General features: G+C 40.2%; 4 protein-coding genes across 4 annotated transcripts; all 4 read right to left on the reverse strand.

The window, feature by feature from the left end:
- Nucleotides 1-243: 243 nt before the first annotated feature.
- ATC70_007569 (uncharacterized protein) lies at nt 244-2,466 on the reverse strand (the record flags this gene model as incomplete). The annotated part of the gene is made up of 2 exons (XM_064826828.1): nt 244-698; nt 756-2,466. The coding sequence occupies 2 exons, from the start codon at nt 2,464-2,466 to the stop codon at nt 244-246; spliced, it is 2,166 nt and encodes a 721-aa protein (XP_064675885.1).
- Nucleotides 2,467-2,808: 342 nt separating this feature from the next.
- On the reverse strand, nt 2,809-3,472 carry fma1_2 (Methionine aminopeptidase 1; the record flags this gene model as incomplete). The annotated part of the gene is made up of 2 exons (XM_064826829.1): nt 2,809-3,030; nt 3,107-3,472. The coding sequence occupies 2 exons, from the start codon at nt 3,470-3,472 to the stop codon at nt 2,809-2,811; spliced, it is 588 nt and encodes a 195-aa protein (XP_064675886.1).
- A 1,080-nt stretch (nt 3,473-4,552) lies between these two features.
- On the reverse strand, nt 4,553-6,321 carry ATC70_007571 (uncharacterized protein; the record flags this gene model as incomplete). Its single annotated transcript, XM_064826830.1, has 5 exons — nt 4,553-4,762; nt 4,826-5,160; nt 5,211-5,755; nt 5,821-5,947; nt 6,006-6,321. The coding sequence occupies 5 exons, from the start codon at nt 6,319-6,321 to the stop codon at nt 4,553-4,555; spliced, it is 1,533 nt and encodes a 510-aa protein (XP_064675887.1).
- A 361-nt stretch (nt 6,322-6,682) lies between these two features.
- On the reverse strand, nt 6,683-7,288 carry ATC70_007572 (uncharacterized protein; the record flags this gene model as incomplete). The annotated part of the gene is made up of 1 exon (XM_064826831.1): nt 6,683-7,288. One exon carries the CDS (start codon nt 7,286-7,288, stop codon nt 6,683-6,685), a length of 606 nt encoding a protein of 201 aa, XP_064675888.1.
- Between the last annotated feature and the right edge of the window lie 4,679 nt (nt 7,289-11,967).

Below are 11,967 nucleotides of genomic sequence, written 5' to 3' on the forward strand. Positions count from 1 at the left end.
TAGCTTGTTGCAGTTGAATGACAGCAAACACTAAAAATATCTCTGTTCAGCGCTTATCTAATACTACAAGGGAAACATTTTGTAACTCGAGTTTAAGCGTATGAATTGGGGCTTTTGGGGTTCCTTGCGGTAGATATCAGTGACCCATACTGTCTTTGCTCGCCAACATTGCATGGTGATGACATGTTTGGATATACACGTTTATTAAATGTAAAATGATAAAGTGTATGGATACGAGTTGCATTATTTGAATTCACCATGAGATGGTGGTTGCTGCTGCTGCTGTTGCTGCTGCACTTGACTTGTGGATGTTGGAAAAGGTACACGACTATTACTGACACTAGAGGTGCTCCTAGATCTCGCATTACTCGATGCTCTACCTCTCTTCCACGCCTTTTCAAGTCTACCCATCTCCTTTTGTGTATCTGGGCTTGGTGGATTTGTCAAATCTGCTAGATGCCAGTCTGTCCCAGCAAAATTGCTCACTTGTCCATGAACGACTTCTTCCATCTTCATCAATTCTGCTACAAATCCAATGTTGGGAGAAATGTTGGGTCTTGCCTTGACGATATGTCGATACGCTTTCTTTAATGTCCAGTTTTCAGAGATGACTAGGTACGCCAGAATCGCTGCTGCTGATCTTGACTTGCCTGCTTTGCAATGCACATAGATGGGTTCATGGTGTTTCTTTGAGTCATCTATTTGACTGTGAGTGAGTACGTATGGAGCAGAGTCTTGAGACGACGCTAGCTTACCTATCACTTGCACCGCTTTCTTAAGTGTGCCCTGCACATTCTGCATCTCCACCGTATCTCGGGCTGCAATTTTCTGATAGGCAAAGTTCTCCTTGAGACCTGGCACATCATCATCACATTCTTCAGCCATGTTCAGCACACGTTTTATAGATCTTTGTCGTAAGCCACTCACTTGATCTGTTGTTACTATTTCTGGACCCAAATACAAGAAATTGGGTATGATTTCTGAAATGACAAAGTCATATTCATTCTCTGTTTTGGGTGTGAGGTCGCCTAATGCAGTCATCATGGGCTGCTGATCATCGCTTGTTGGCAGTTGCTCCAGTGGTGTGTGAAATGCATCTTCCTCGGGCGAAAATAGATTATTGGCAGTAGTTGGTTCTGTAATACTCGACATGGTGTGATGGTTCCCACTGTTGCACTGTCGAAAGGCACTGGTGGATGCAATGCCGCTGCTGTGATTTCCCTTACGCATGCTGGTGGTATCTAGACTGAACAGACTGGCTCGTCGCTGTACATTGCTGTTGGGTACGTTGTGATGCATGCTGTTCTTGTGAGAGAGTGTCGTAGCACTGCGCGATACCATAGGCACGGGCATTTTGAGCTTGCTAGTGAATAACTGGCTCTTGCTGGTAGAAGGCAGCGGTACCGGAGGTGAATTAGATACAGCAGATCGATGATGCAGTGTGCCTTGTTGATATGTATGTGTGAAATCCCAGTGGCTAAACCCTTCGTATCCATGATGCAACCACTTTACAGTACAGTTTGTGTTTTGAACGAGCACACCCATGAGAATCCAGGCTGCACTGGCATCGTTTATCATCTGATCGTCGTATAAGATACACTGAGCATGTTGGGGCAAAAACTGAATGTCGTCCAGCTGGTAACGCTTGAGCCATGCACGGTACAGATCGGTTCCCTCGGGCGTAGTGATAAAGCTCTCTAGATTGAAGTTACTGACCACACCTCGACGATAGCGTTTCACGAGCAAGGTAGGGACATTGATATTGATAGAATCGCAGATGTGCGATTTTTCAAATGCCTCCAAGGGTCGCATGTCGATCAACAGTGGGTGTATCGTATCTTGTTGCTGCAGTAAATGACCCAGTTCAGCGGGTTCAATTGGCTTGGTATCTTTCATGGCTTTGGATACCTTGGAAGCGTTTGTGCTGTTACCGTGTGGATTATGATGAATAGGGGTATTGATGTTGTTGTTATTGAATGTGGCTGATAATCGTTTGGCTATTCTTCCACGGTTGTTGTTGTTGAGTGTAGGTGTTGTGGTTGCAGTTGCGGCTGTGTTGTTGGGTGAGGATGGAGCTAAAAGTGCGCTGCTGCTATTGCTAATGGTAAAGAGGGGAGGGTCCTGATCTCCCTTGTTTTGCTGATAATCCGTCATGGCTGATATGAAATTGGAATAGTTGATGCCATTGGAGTCTCTTCTTCTTGATGCCGTTTCTATAGAATCTTGTGTGGAAGACGTGGGCCGGTAAAGATGGCTGAAGCTGCCAGATGAACGCTTTCTCAGGCTGGGTGGTTTGCTGGTGTTGCTGCTGCTGCTGCTGCTACTAGTACTACCTGTATCTGCTAATGAAGTCTGCGAGCGAAATGCAGCAGACAGTCTATCCATGATCCCGTTTGAATTTTCATGTTCTGTGTTGATGTTTGATGATGAAGTTGGCTTTTTGGTGGAATGCGAGGAAGGGTTCATGGTAAAGAAGAGGAGAGAAAAAAGAAAAAAAAAGACTGAGAAAGAGATATTTATAGGGTGCCAATATATAGACACGCACACAACATGTATGGAAAAAAAAAAGTGTGTGACAAAAAGAAAGAGAAAGAGAAAGAGAAAGAGACAAAGGTGGGACTTATTTAAGGCCTCCTTGATGAGAGACCTACCCACACTTGCTGCCCATCTCCACGCACTCTCGCTGCCTTTTGTAGGCTATTTCATTTGCACACATGTTGCCAGAATCGACTGACTTTGTAGATGGGAGACGAGCGGTTTCGCCGCTCTCAATTTCATAGATAGGGTATAAAGGAACAAACATGTAAGCTATTTTTTATTTGCAAGTTGTTCACGTAATTCTGATATCTTGTCAGTCTGTTTCTTTACAAGCTCCATTAGTTGCTCTGTTCTTAGCTGATACTGCGAGAGCAGCTGCTTGGTATGTTGTAGTTCATTGGCGAGATTTTGCACATAATCTTCGTCTACTCCCGATACAGATGAAGATGTTGCTGTTGCTCCAGTAGTGCTACTGTCCAATGGTTTTGTAGTCTACAAAGGTTAAAAAAGGGGAAAGGGTTACACATCATGTCAATCTCGTAATGTGTTGTAAATGAGAATCACTCACCAAGGGACTTTGATAGGATGTACTTGTTGTTGGTATGATTGTATTGATGGTATTGGTGTTGGTGGTGGTATAAGTGTGTGAAGAGCTGGGTGTAGGCTGGATATGAGGTGTTTCATAAAAGAAATCTATGGTTGGATACTGCTGCTGATGTTGCTGCTGTTGTTGTTGTTGCTGTAACTGCTGTTGCGGGTCAGTGTAAATGTAAGCCTGTGAAGGATGCGATGCCTGTGGTTGCTGCTGTTGCTGTTGCTGGTATTGGTCAAATGGTATATGCGTGGATGTAGATGCTGTTGGCATAATATTAGCGTTCACTGTGCTCGTATTGACATAATAGTTTGGGTCGAGTATTTGAGTCTGATCCATCATGCTATATGTGTTGTATTGGGGAATATATGTTTAGCAAGAAAAAAAAAAAAAAAAAAAAAAAAAAAAAAAAACCAAAATATAAAAGATGTGTATCCTGGATGTTCTTTTTATACAGAGAAGGGCTCTCTTTGCAGTTACACTAAATGATGCGCGCGCCACAACTTTTTGATTGTCGTGTGTGTATTCCTACCAACTCTTCTGCTGCACAGCCAAATTGAAATGTTTAAAAAAAGATTTCCTCTGTGTTAATTTTGAAAATAAGAGAAAGGGGTCAGAGGACAAAGTGAGAGTGAGAGAGGAAAGAAGGGGGAGGGGCTCTATCCAAATGATGAGCACATCTTATTTTTAGATACCCTGTGTCATGGTAAACCAAGTTACACTCTGTTTTTTTTTCTCAACCTCCATTACATACATCCAAACGTATTTTACATAAAACTCGGAACTGTCCATTCAAGGCCATCAATAAGATGAGATGTAGGCTTTCACAGACTTTTTTTTTTTTTTTTTTTTTTTTTTACTAACTAAACGAACAATGGGACATTTGATGAAAGAGCAAGCGAAAGGCTCCAATCCGTCGTTCCTTGTCGATTAATGTTGCACACACTATCCGAGCCCATATCATTTAATTTCCACTCTGTAGATTGCCGTATACATGTCCAAGCCAAAACCTTGTTTATCATCGTGGCATCACTTCATGTCATGCTTTGATACAGCAATTATAGATGGTTTGATCCAGCAGGCAAGTCGAGATTCCAAAAGTGCCTGAATCCAAGAGTGATCTGCAAATCCCTCGTATAGCAATGTCTGTAAGCCAACAGGAACAAATGTGAAGAGATGAAGACTGTCTGAGAATTAAAGGTGCTGCAGCATTGTATTCAAAAAGAAGCTTCTTATAGAAGAAAACCGTATAGGCAACTCTAGAGGGAGATCATTGATATTGCAACCATCATTTTGCCTTGGATTGATCGATGCTTGCAGCACTTTTACGGGCGGTAGAAGGCTTCCAAATGTGTCAAATGCATCAGTCTCTCATTTGACAAACATTTTTATTACATATCAACAGGCGTGTGTATGAGTAAATCACGATGATCCGCTTAGCATGGCTCGCTTTCGTCGCTCTCTAATACAAGCCAATACCTGTTTCGCTGAATCAATGACGCCTGCATCGTCATTGTGAGTGGTGGTATTCATTGTGGTGGTGGCTGTGGTGGCTGTACTACCACTACTACTATTACTATGGTTACTATTGACAGCCGTGGCCGTAGGAAATGTCTTGTGCGAACTCATCGTCTAATACGTATACGAACATGTTAGTCATCACGTTAATAACAAATGAGCCATGTCAATACATACCCGTAATCTTGGACTTGACAAGGATTTGTATTCCATGGTCTTATTGTATCGATAAAAGAGCGGTGAATTGGTATTATTGTTGGTGTAATGATCAAATAGCAGCGGTGTTCCTGCCGCTGTACTTGAAGAATAGGGTCTGTAATGGTGCTGATGGCTGTGAGTAGTGATTAGAGGCTCTTCATTGGATTCATCTTCATCGGAAGAAGACGTTGTGGCCGTTGTTGTATCTGATCTTGTTCGATTGAGGTAATTACTGTGTGTCATATTTCTCTGCTGTGGTGGTGGCATGACGAGCTTTCGTGTAAAGCGAGGCGTTAATGGCGGTTGCTCAACTACTACAAACATGGTTATTATTTGTTTACTTGATGATGTTTAGCCAATTTACCTGGATCCGGTAATTTTCTTCCATAATTCCGAGTGGGTTTAGGAGCATGCTCTGCTGTTGTTTGTCGCCTCGCTGATATAGGCACAGGCACAGAGGGAGGTGTTTGGTAGCTATGAGCAAACTTTTGCGATTGCAATAGGGATAATGATGATGTTGTTGCTGGTGCATTTCTTGAGATGTACTTGTCTCGAGACAGGGTTGTTTGTTTCGGTATCATTGTTACTGACTTGCTTGGCATTTGCTTGCATAAATAATCATCCCTCGTAGGCATTGATACAGCAGTAGCTGCAACTGGCGCCCGATGATGGAACGAGCGATGTGTGTTCTGATAAAGGCGAGGCGGTTCAGGAACCGATGAAAACATTCGTTGAGGGTGATTTGCACTTCGGGACTTTTCTTGTGCCTGGATCTCTGCATGATTGTTCTTGCTCGTAGACAAAGAGCGCAATCTGGAGGGCAGCATGGTTCTTTGATGCTTTGCTGGGTGCTTCTGCTCACTGTTGTTGGGTACAGTGGAGCGAAACTTACTGATGTCTTGTATTTTACTATGATGACAGCATATTAATTGCATTGAATTGCGCACAGTAATGCTACATCAAACAAACAATACCTTGCATTTTTATCAATGGTTGTTCTGCTTACAGGACGAGACAGTATACCCTCCATCATGAAATCAGTGTCCAAGAAATCTCTCAATTCACTTGAAACGAGATCGTCAAATGAGACATCCTCATCGCCTTTTATCTATTTAGTCTTTTTTCAAATGTGCAACAGGAAATATATATAAAACAATACCATTATTGATCTTTTTGAACAGCATCACACTCTCTCCTCTGGAAACAGGTCGTTGAATGCGAGAGGGTGGCACGAATCGACTTCTGATCATGTTTCTCTTGATAGCATCAACATCATCTCCACCACAAACAGATGGTGCGGGTGTAACTAAATCACGGCGAAACAATCTTAGTTCATCATCATCAATACTATGAAGCGAAATGCGATAATGGTGTTGTGATGTGGATCTGCCGTCGCTGCTGCTAGAACAATCTTGATTCAAGTCAATCACATCATCCACAGACACTGTATCCTCGTAATGAGTTAAGGCAGACATTCTATAACGTTCAGGTAGGAAAGTAAGAGAAAAAAAAGGGAAAACAATAAAGTTTGTCATTAGGAAATTTCGTCCCCTTTGTACAGCAGGTGTAGAGTGATGCATGCGAGTGAAAGCCAGCCAAAGCTAGTATGTTTACCTGTATTTCTACAGGACACGCTTGGGGTGGAATAAAAGACGAGCTCCCTACAATCGGCTCAACACAGTTGGACCCACTCACATACACACACACACACACACACACACACACAAAATAATCTACTGTAATAGCTTATACTACATACTCTCTCCTTAATTCTTTATTTTCGTATCCTAGTGTAAACAACATTTGTATATATGATAATTTGCTCCTTATAAATATTTACGCATTCCTAGCTGCTGTAGAACACTCTTTGATAGCTTCCATTAGACCCTCTCGTTCATTCGCATCCGTGTAAAGCAAAGCTGTATGGAACGCCTTGCCGGCTTCATCAAATCTTTGCAAGCCCATCAAAGCTTTTCCTTTTCTGAACCACCCTTTACTCCAATCGTTTTTCAGTTGTGTTACAATATGAGCGTCTACTAAAGCATCCACATAGTTGCTCAAGGCCAAATTGGCTGCTGATCGATTACTTAAAATAGGTACTAGTTCTTCCCTGACCGCTTGAAACGCTAATGGCTCCCATAAAGGTCGACTCCATGCCAGTTCAACAGCGGATGTATACAATTCGACAGCCTCTTCATAATGCTCCAATTTGTAAGCTTGATTACCATTCAGTTTCAGTTTGTTGACGGATGCGTTGGTTTTGCTGGGTACGGGCTTGTTGGGCAGTGGTATCTCCTTGAGGTTTTTGAGGGATGCAGCAAGTTGGTTATGCTCTATCCAATCGGTCCCGCAAGCAAGGCACGTTTGTTGCTGATGTGGTTTGCATACAATCATATCATCACTAGACACAAAATTGGCTTGATATTGTGTCAAAGTATTCATTGCAATACTGTTAAAAAAGTTCAAGGGAAAAAGAGAAAGAAATGCAATTCATGTACCCGTTCACACATGCCGATCTATATAGTATTCGTGTTGTGCATTATATTAAAATCTGCGAATGTTCGCATTCTGTAGCATGTGTCTCGGTGAATGTTGCTTACAATGGCTCTTTGCCTGTCTGTCTATTCGATGTATCAAACGTAATATCGCCTTAGATCTATTTCGTCTACTAGATTCATTTGTAATTCATTTGCAATTCGCATCATCATTCATTCATTCATAAAAAGGGGTCATCATCCTCATTGGCCATTGCGCTTTGCAGTTCCTCTAAAAGAAAGGGGGATGTAAGGTTTGTCTGCTTACAAACAAATAAACATTGCAAAACAAACAAGATCACAAGTTGAATTGAACCGCACACGCAGTTAATGTCACTAAATTTCTTTCTAAATTTGTCACGATGCTATAGCATGCACCTGGAATTCTGACCATGGTCATTGCGTGAATGTCAATTAGTACAAATCGCATAACAGCACCAAAAATTAGGCCTCGAGATTCATATTTTGGGCAAGATTGTGTCAACATGATGAGATGCAAACGCAAATCGTATGGGCTCTACCACTCATTTGTAGTAATCTCTATGAAGAGCTTATTTAGCTTTGATTTGTCTGATCTTTTGAGTATCGGATACCACTTGTTGCATGATTCCATCAAGCAGCGAAAAATGGTGTTGAAAGACTAGATGTTCAATTGCAACACAGATTGCTTCAATTGATGGTTAATTGAAAATTAAAGACATTGGATCGAGAATTGTATTTGTCTAAAAAAAAACACATCACCATTGAAAAAATATTGAAATATATAGCCCTATTAATTGATATGCATTATGGGTAAGACGTCAAATATACTAAAGAATACTGAATAAAATCGTGTTGCGCTGATCTGCTGAAAACCAGTTGAGCTCACACTTGGAATAAGCAAGGAAGATTGACAATTTTGCACTGGACATTAAGACTCACATTCAGATGAAAATTTTGCAATGATCAAGCATATTGTATAGTCAAACGCCCCCCCCCAAAAAAAATAGCTAGAGCAATCTATAGCCTTACTGAACCCACTATTTGTCTTCCATAACTCCAAAATCATCAATTGCCTTTACGAGATAGGTGTTATTGAATCTGCCAACCATCACCAGCTCGCCACAGCCAAAACTAATTCATTCTCCGGTTGTTTTTTTCCATTCAAGATTGGACAGATTCTGCTCAAAAATGACTTGATTGAACTAATTTGAGAGATTCGACTATATAAATTGTGCTGATAATCGTATACTTCCTTAATCTTTTCAAGAGTACTTTTTACGGCGCGTCTAATGGTAGTATCTATGATAGGTGTTATGAAAAAGGTTACTGAGAAATTTTAGAAAATATGAAATGACGTTTATCGCCAAAATGTCGAGATTTTACATATCAAGGTGTGACAAAAGTGATATTAGAAGTTGCGTTGGATCGAGAGAAACATTTCGACTTATTATATACTATAGTAAAAGTCTTCGTTTTTTGGATAAAAATGCGATCGTTTAATTTTTGATGATTTTCATGAGGTATCCCTCATGCTTTTTGGTCGATTTTTGATGATGTTGTTTTGATCCCCAAAAAATCGAGTAAAGATGTTCGCAAGTAAATGCTAAACGAAAGCAATGGTTTGACACAATTTTGGCAGTCTAAAACGGCTTTTAACACGAGAAACTAGCATTCAAATGCACCCAAATTATGCTGTACTTTTCATACATTGCGAAGTAGGAGGCAATAAAAGTATGCTTTACGCCCGTATATCAAAAGCTTCCATTCAGACAGACGTCGAGTATTGCGGCAGAGTCAAATCCGCAGCTACAGATCGTTTAAGAGCATTTTTAGCGATTGTGGAAGGTTAAAAAGTAAAATTTTAGTGTATATTAAAGACTAGCCGGTCAATCTCGCTACACTCGATGACGGCGTCGCCCTGTGGGCTCTCACCAAAGACATTTTAAATCAGATATAATAAAATTTTGGTATATCAAGTAGTTTTTAAACAATTTATTACTAGTTAATAGAAGAAAGGTTATATTAGAGCCAGGAGAAGGAGAGGAGGTATCTCCCTCAGCATCCTTTTCGCCTACACTGATATCAAACGAAGCCTATTATTGGGACAATGTGAGATAACATTCAAATTTTATGCAGCCTTTGTACACCACAATCTTTGTTTTCTGGTAGTAGAATTGTCATACCATTCGCTTCTGCTGATGCGCTTAATAAGGTGGCGACATAAAGCTGGTCATAAGTAAATACAGGACTTGTGTAAGATCTACAGCGACTTTTTTTTTGAGATATTGCCATTGCAGAAGGTATCTTCATGAGGCAAAACTCCCCAAAAACTCATTTGCGCTAAGCAATTGTCCTTTCAATTTCATGATCCCCATTTAATCAGCATCGCAATCATCATTGTCATCAACAGAAACGCATAAAGGTTAGCCAACAGCAATGCCACCGCCAAAATTAATTCATACTCAGATTATTTTGTATGTTCAGGATTGGACGGAATTTGTCTCTTTTCGACTTCATAAATCTATTTTGTGATATCCGACTATATAAACTGCAATGATCACCCTACACTTCCTAATACATTTCCTCGCTTTATAAAAGATCGATCCAAGTATATCGCCATCATATCTACTACCTTATGGCAAATGTGGAATCTGTATTGGCTTCACGGTTCACAGAGCCCTGTACCACTCTCCACCGCCTCCATAGAACACGTTTCCTCCAGGACAGTCTGTCTAATTGATAGACTGCTACCTACTACAACATAATTTAGATTAGATGCTCATTCTGTTGCTCGAGGTCCACCACTCCGCGATGTGTCCCTCATAAAATAATATTTGAATAAAATAAAATATTACCACTGTTAGTTCTACCCTCTTTCCTCTGCTCAATGCTGTCAACGTTTTATTTGAACGACGTCTCAGAGCCTCAGAGATTTCACTACTTACTGCAGACATCCTACGCAGCCCATGAATCGTCAATGTCCAGACTAACGTTATCAACTATAGAATGCAAGACGATGTCATTATGAACGATATAGAATGCAATAAAATATTATTATAAACAATAGCGTTATGGCCTGCCACCTACTTTTCATACGCTTCAAGAGCATTTACTACTGTATTGCAGTATGAAAAGGGCGTTGAGTTTGCCAGCTGGCCCCACAAGCCAAAATTAACTCAAACCCAGAATCATTGTCTGTTCCAGATTGGACAAATCTTGATAATTTTGGACTTGATTGATCTATTTTTGCAGATTCAACTAAGTAGAATATAATGATCATCCTGTATTTTCTTAAGCTTTCTTGGAGTATTTTTCAAGGCGCATCCAATGGTACTAAGTAAAATAGATGATTTGAATAAACTTATCAAATGATTTATGAAAATATGAAAAGAGGTTTCTGGCCAAAAAGTCGAAATTGTACATAACAAAGTCCCACAAAGATGATTTCAGAGGTTGCTTTGGATCGATAGAAACATTTTGATTCAAGATATGCCATAGTAAAAGTCTTCGTTTTCAAGGTGAAAAATGCGATCGTTTGATTTTTGGTGGAAACCATGATGCACCCCTCATGCTTTTTGGTCGATTTTTGGCCATGTTTTTTTGGTCCCCAAAAACTTGAGCAAGGGTGTCAGGAAGTTACTACTACTCAAGTACAATTATTTGGTGTCATTCCGGTGGCTCAGAAAGGTCTACATATCAAGATTTGAAGGCTTGAAAGCTGTCAAATTTGGTTATGTATTGCTTTATAGAGTTTATTTACACGGAATAAATCACATCTTTGGTAATTGCGATCTACTGGAAAGGCAGTTCTATAGCTTGAGCAATTTTTAATTCGAATAGGAGACATATTGATTTTGGTAACGCTAATTCATGCAAATTTTGATACGATATGTTGCTGTTAAGCTTATTAACAATGGAAACGAAAGCCCCAATTTGCTGCTTAGATACTATGGTTTTGCATAGTCGCTTCGTTACAATGAAGCCCTCGTATAGATCAATGCTATCAAATGCTGGATTGGATACTTAATTGTCATAAGTGTGTGCCTTTGCTTCGCTGCGATCAAGCCCTCATATAGATCAATGTTATCAAGTGTTGGATTAGACGCGTTATGACTATGGCTTTGCACCTTTGCTTCGCTATGGTAAAATGCCCCTATAAATCAATACTATCAAGTGCTGAATTAGACGCGTATTTTCTCCCCCCCCCCCTCCCCATTGCCCGGTTTTGCCAGTGGTTTTATTCTCCTTGTATAGCACACAATTTTTTAAAATTTTGGAAGAATGATTAGCTTGTCTAGTTTTTTTTTTGAATGTTTTACAGTATATATAGTGAAGATGAATATGATTTGAACAAAATAAACCCCTTTTAGCTTGTATGATAGGATTTGCTATAGTTATTTTACGCCAAAAAATGCTTTTAAAGCAATCTTTTGTATCCTGATAAATAGGATACTTCTTCATTTTACAATTATTATAACCTCTTGACTTGCAATCTTAGTGCTTGCCTTGCTTCCTTGAATTTTGCTCATATATGTTTTGCTTGACCGATACCCCTTGACATTATTACGTAGATGATGAGAAACAATAAGCATTGATAGTGGTACT

The sequence above is a fragment of the Mucor velutinosus genome, assembly GCF_035048745.1.
Source record: "Mucor velutinosus strain NIH1002 chromosome Unknown tig00001553, whole genome shotgun sequence".
Taxonomy (NCBI): domain Eukaryota; kingdom Fungi; phylum Mucoromycota; class Mucoromycetes; order Mucorales; family Mucoraceae; genus Mucor; species Mucor velutinosus.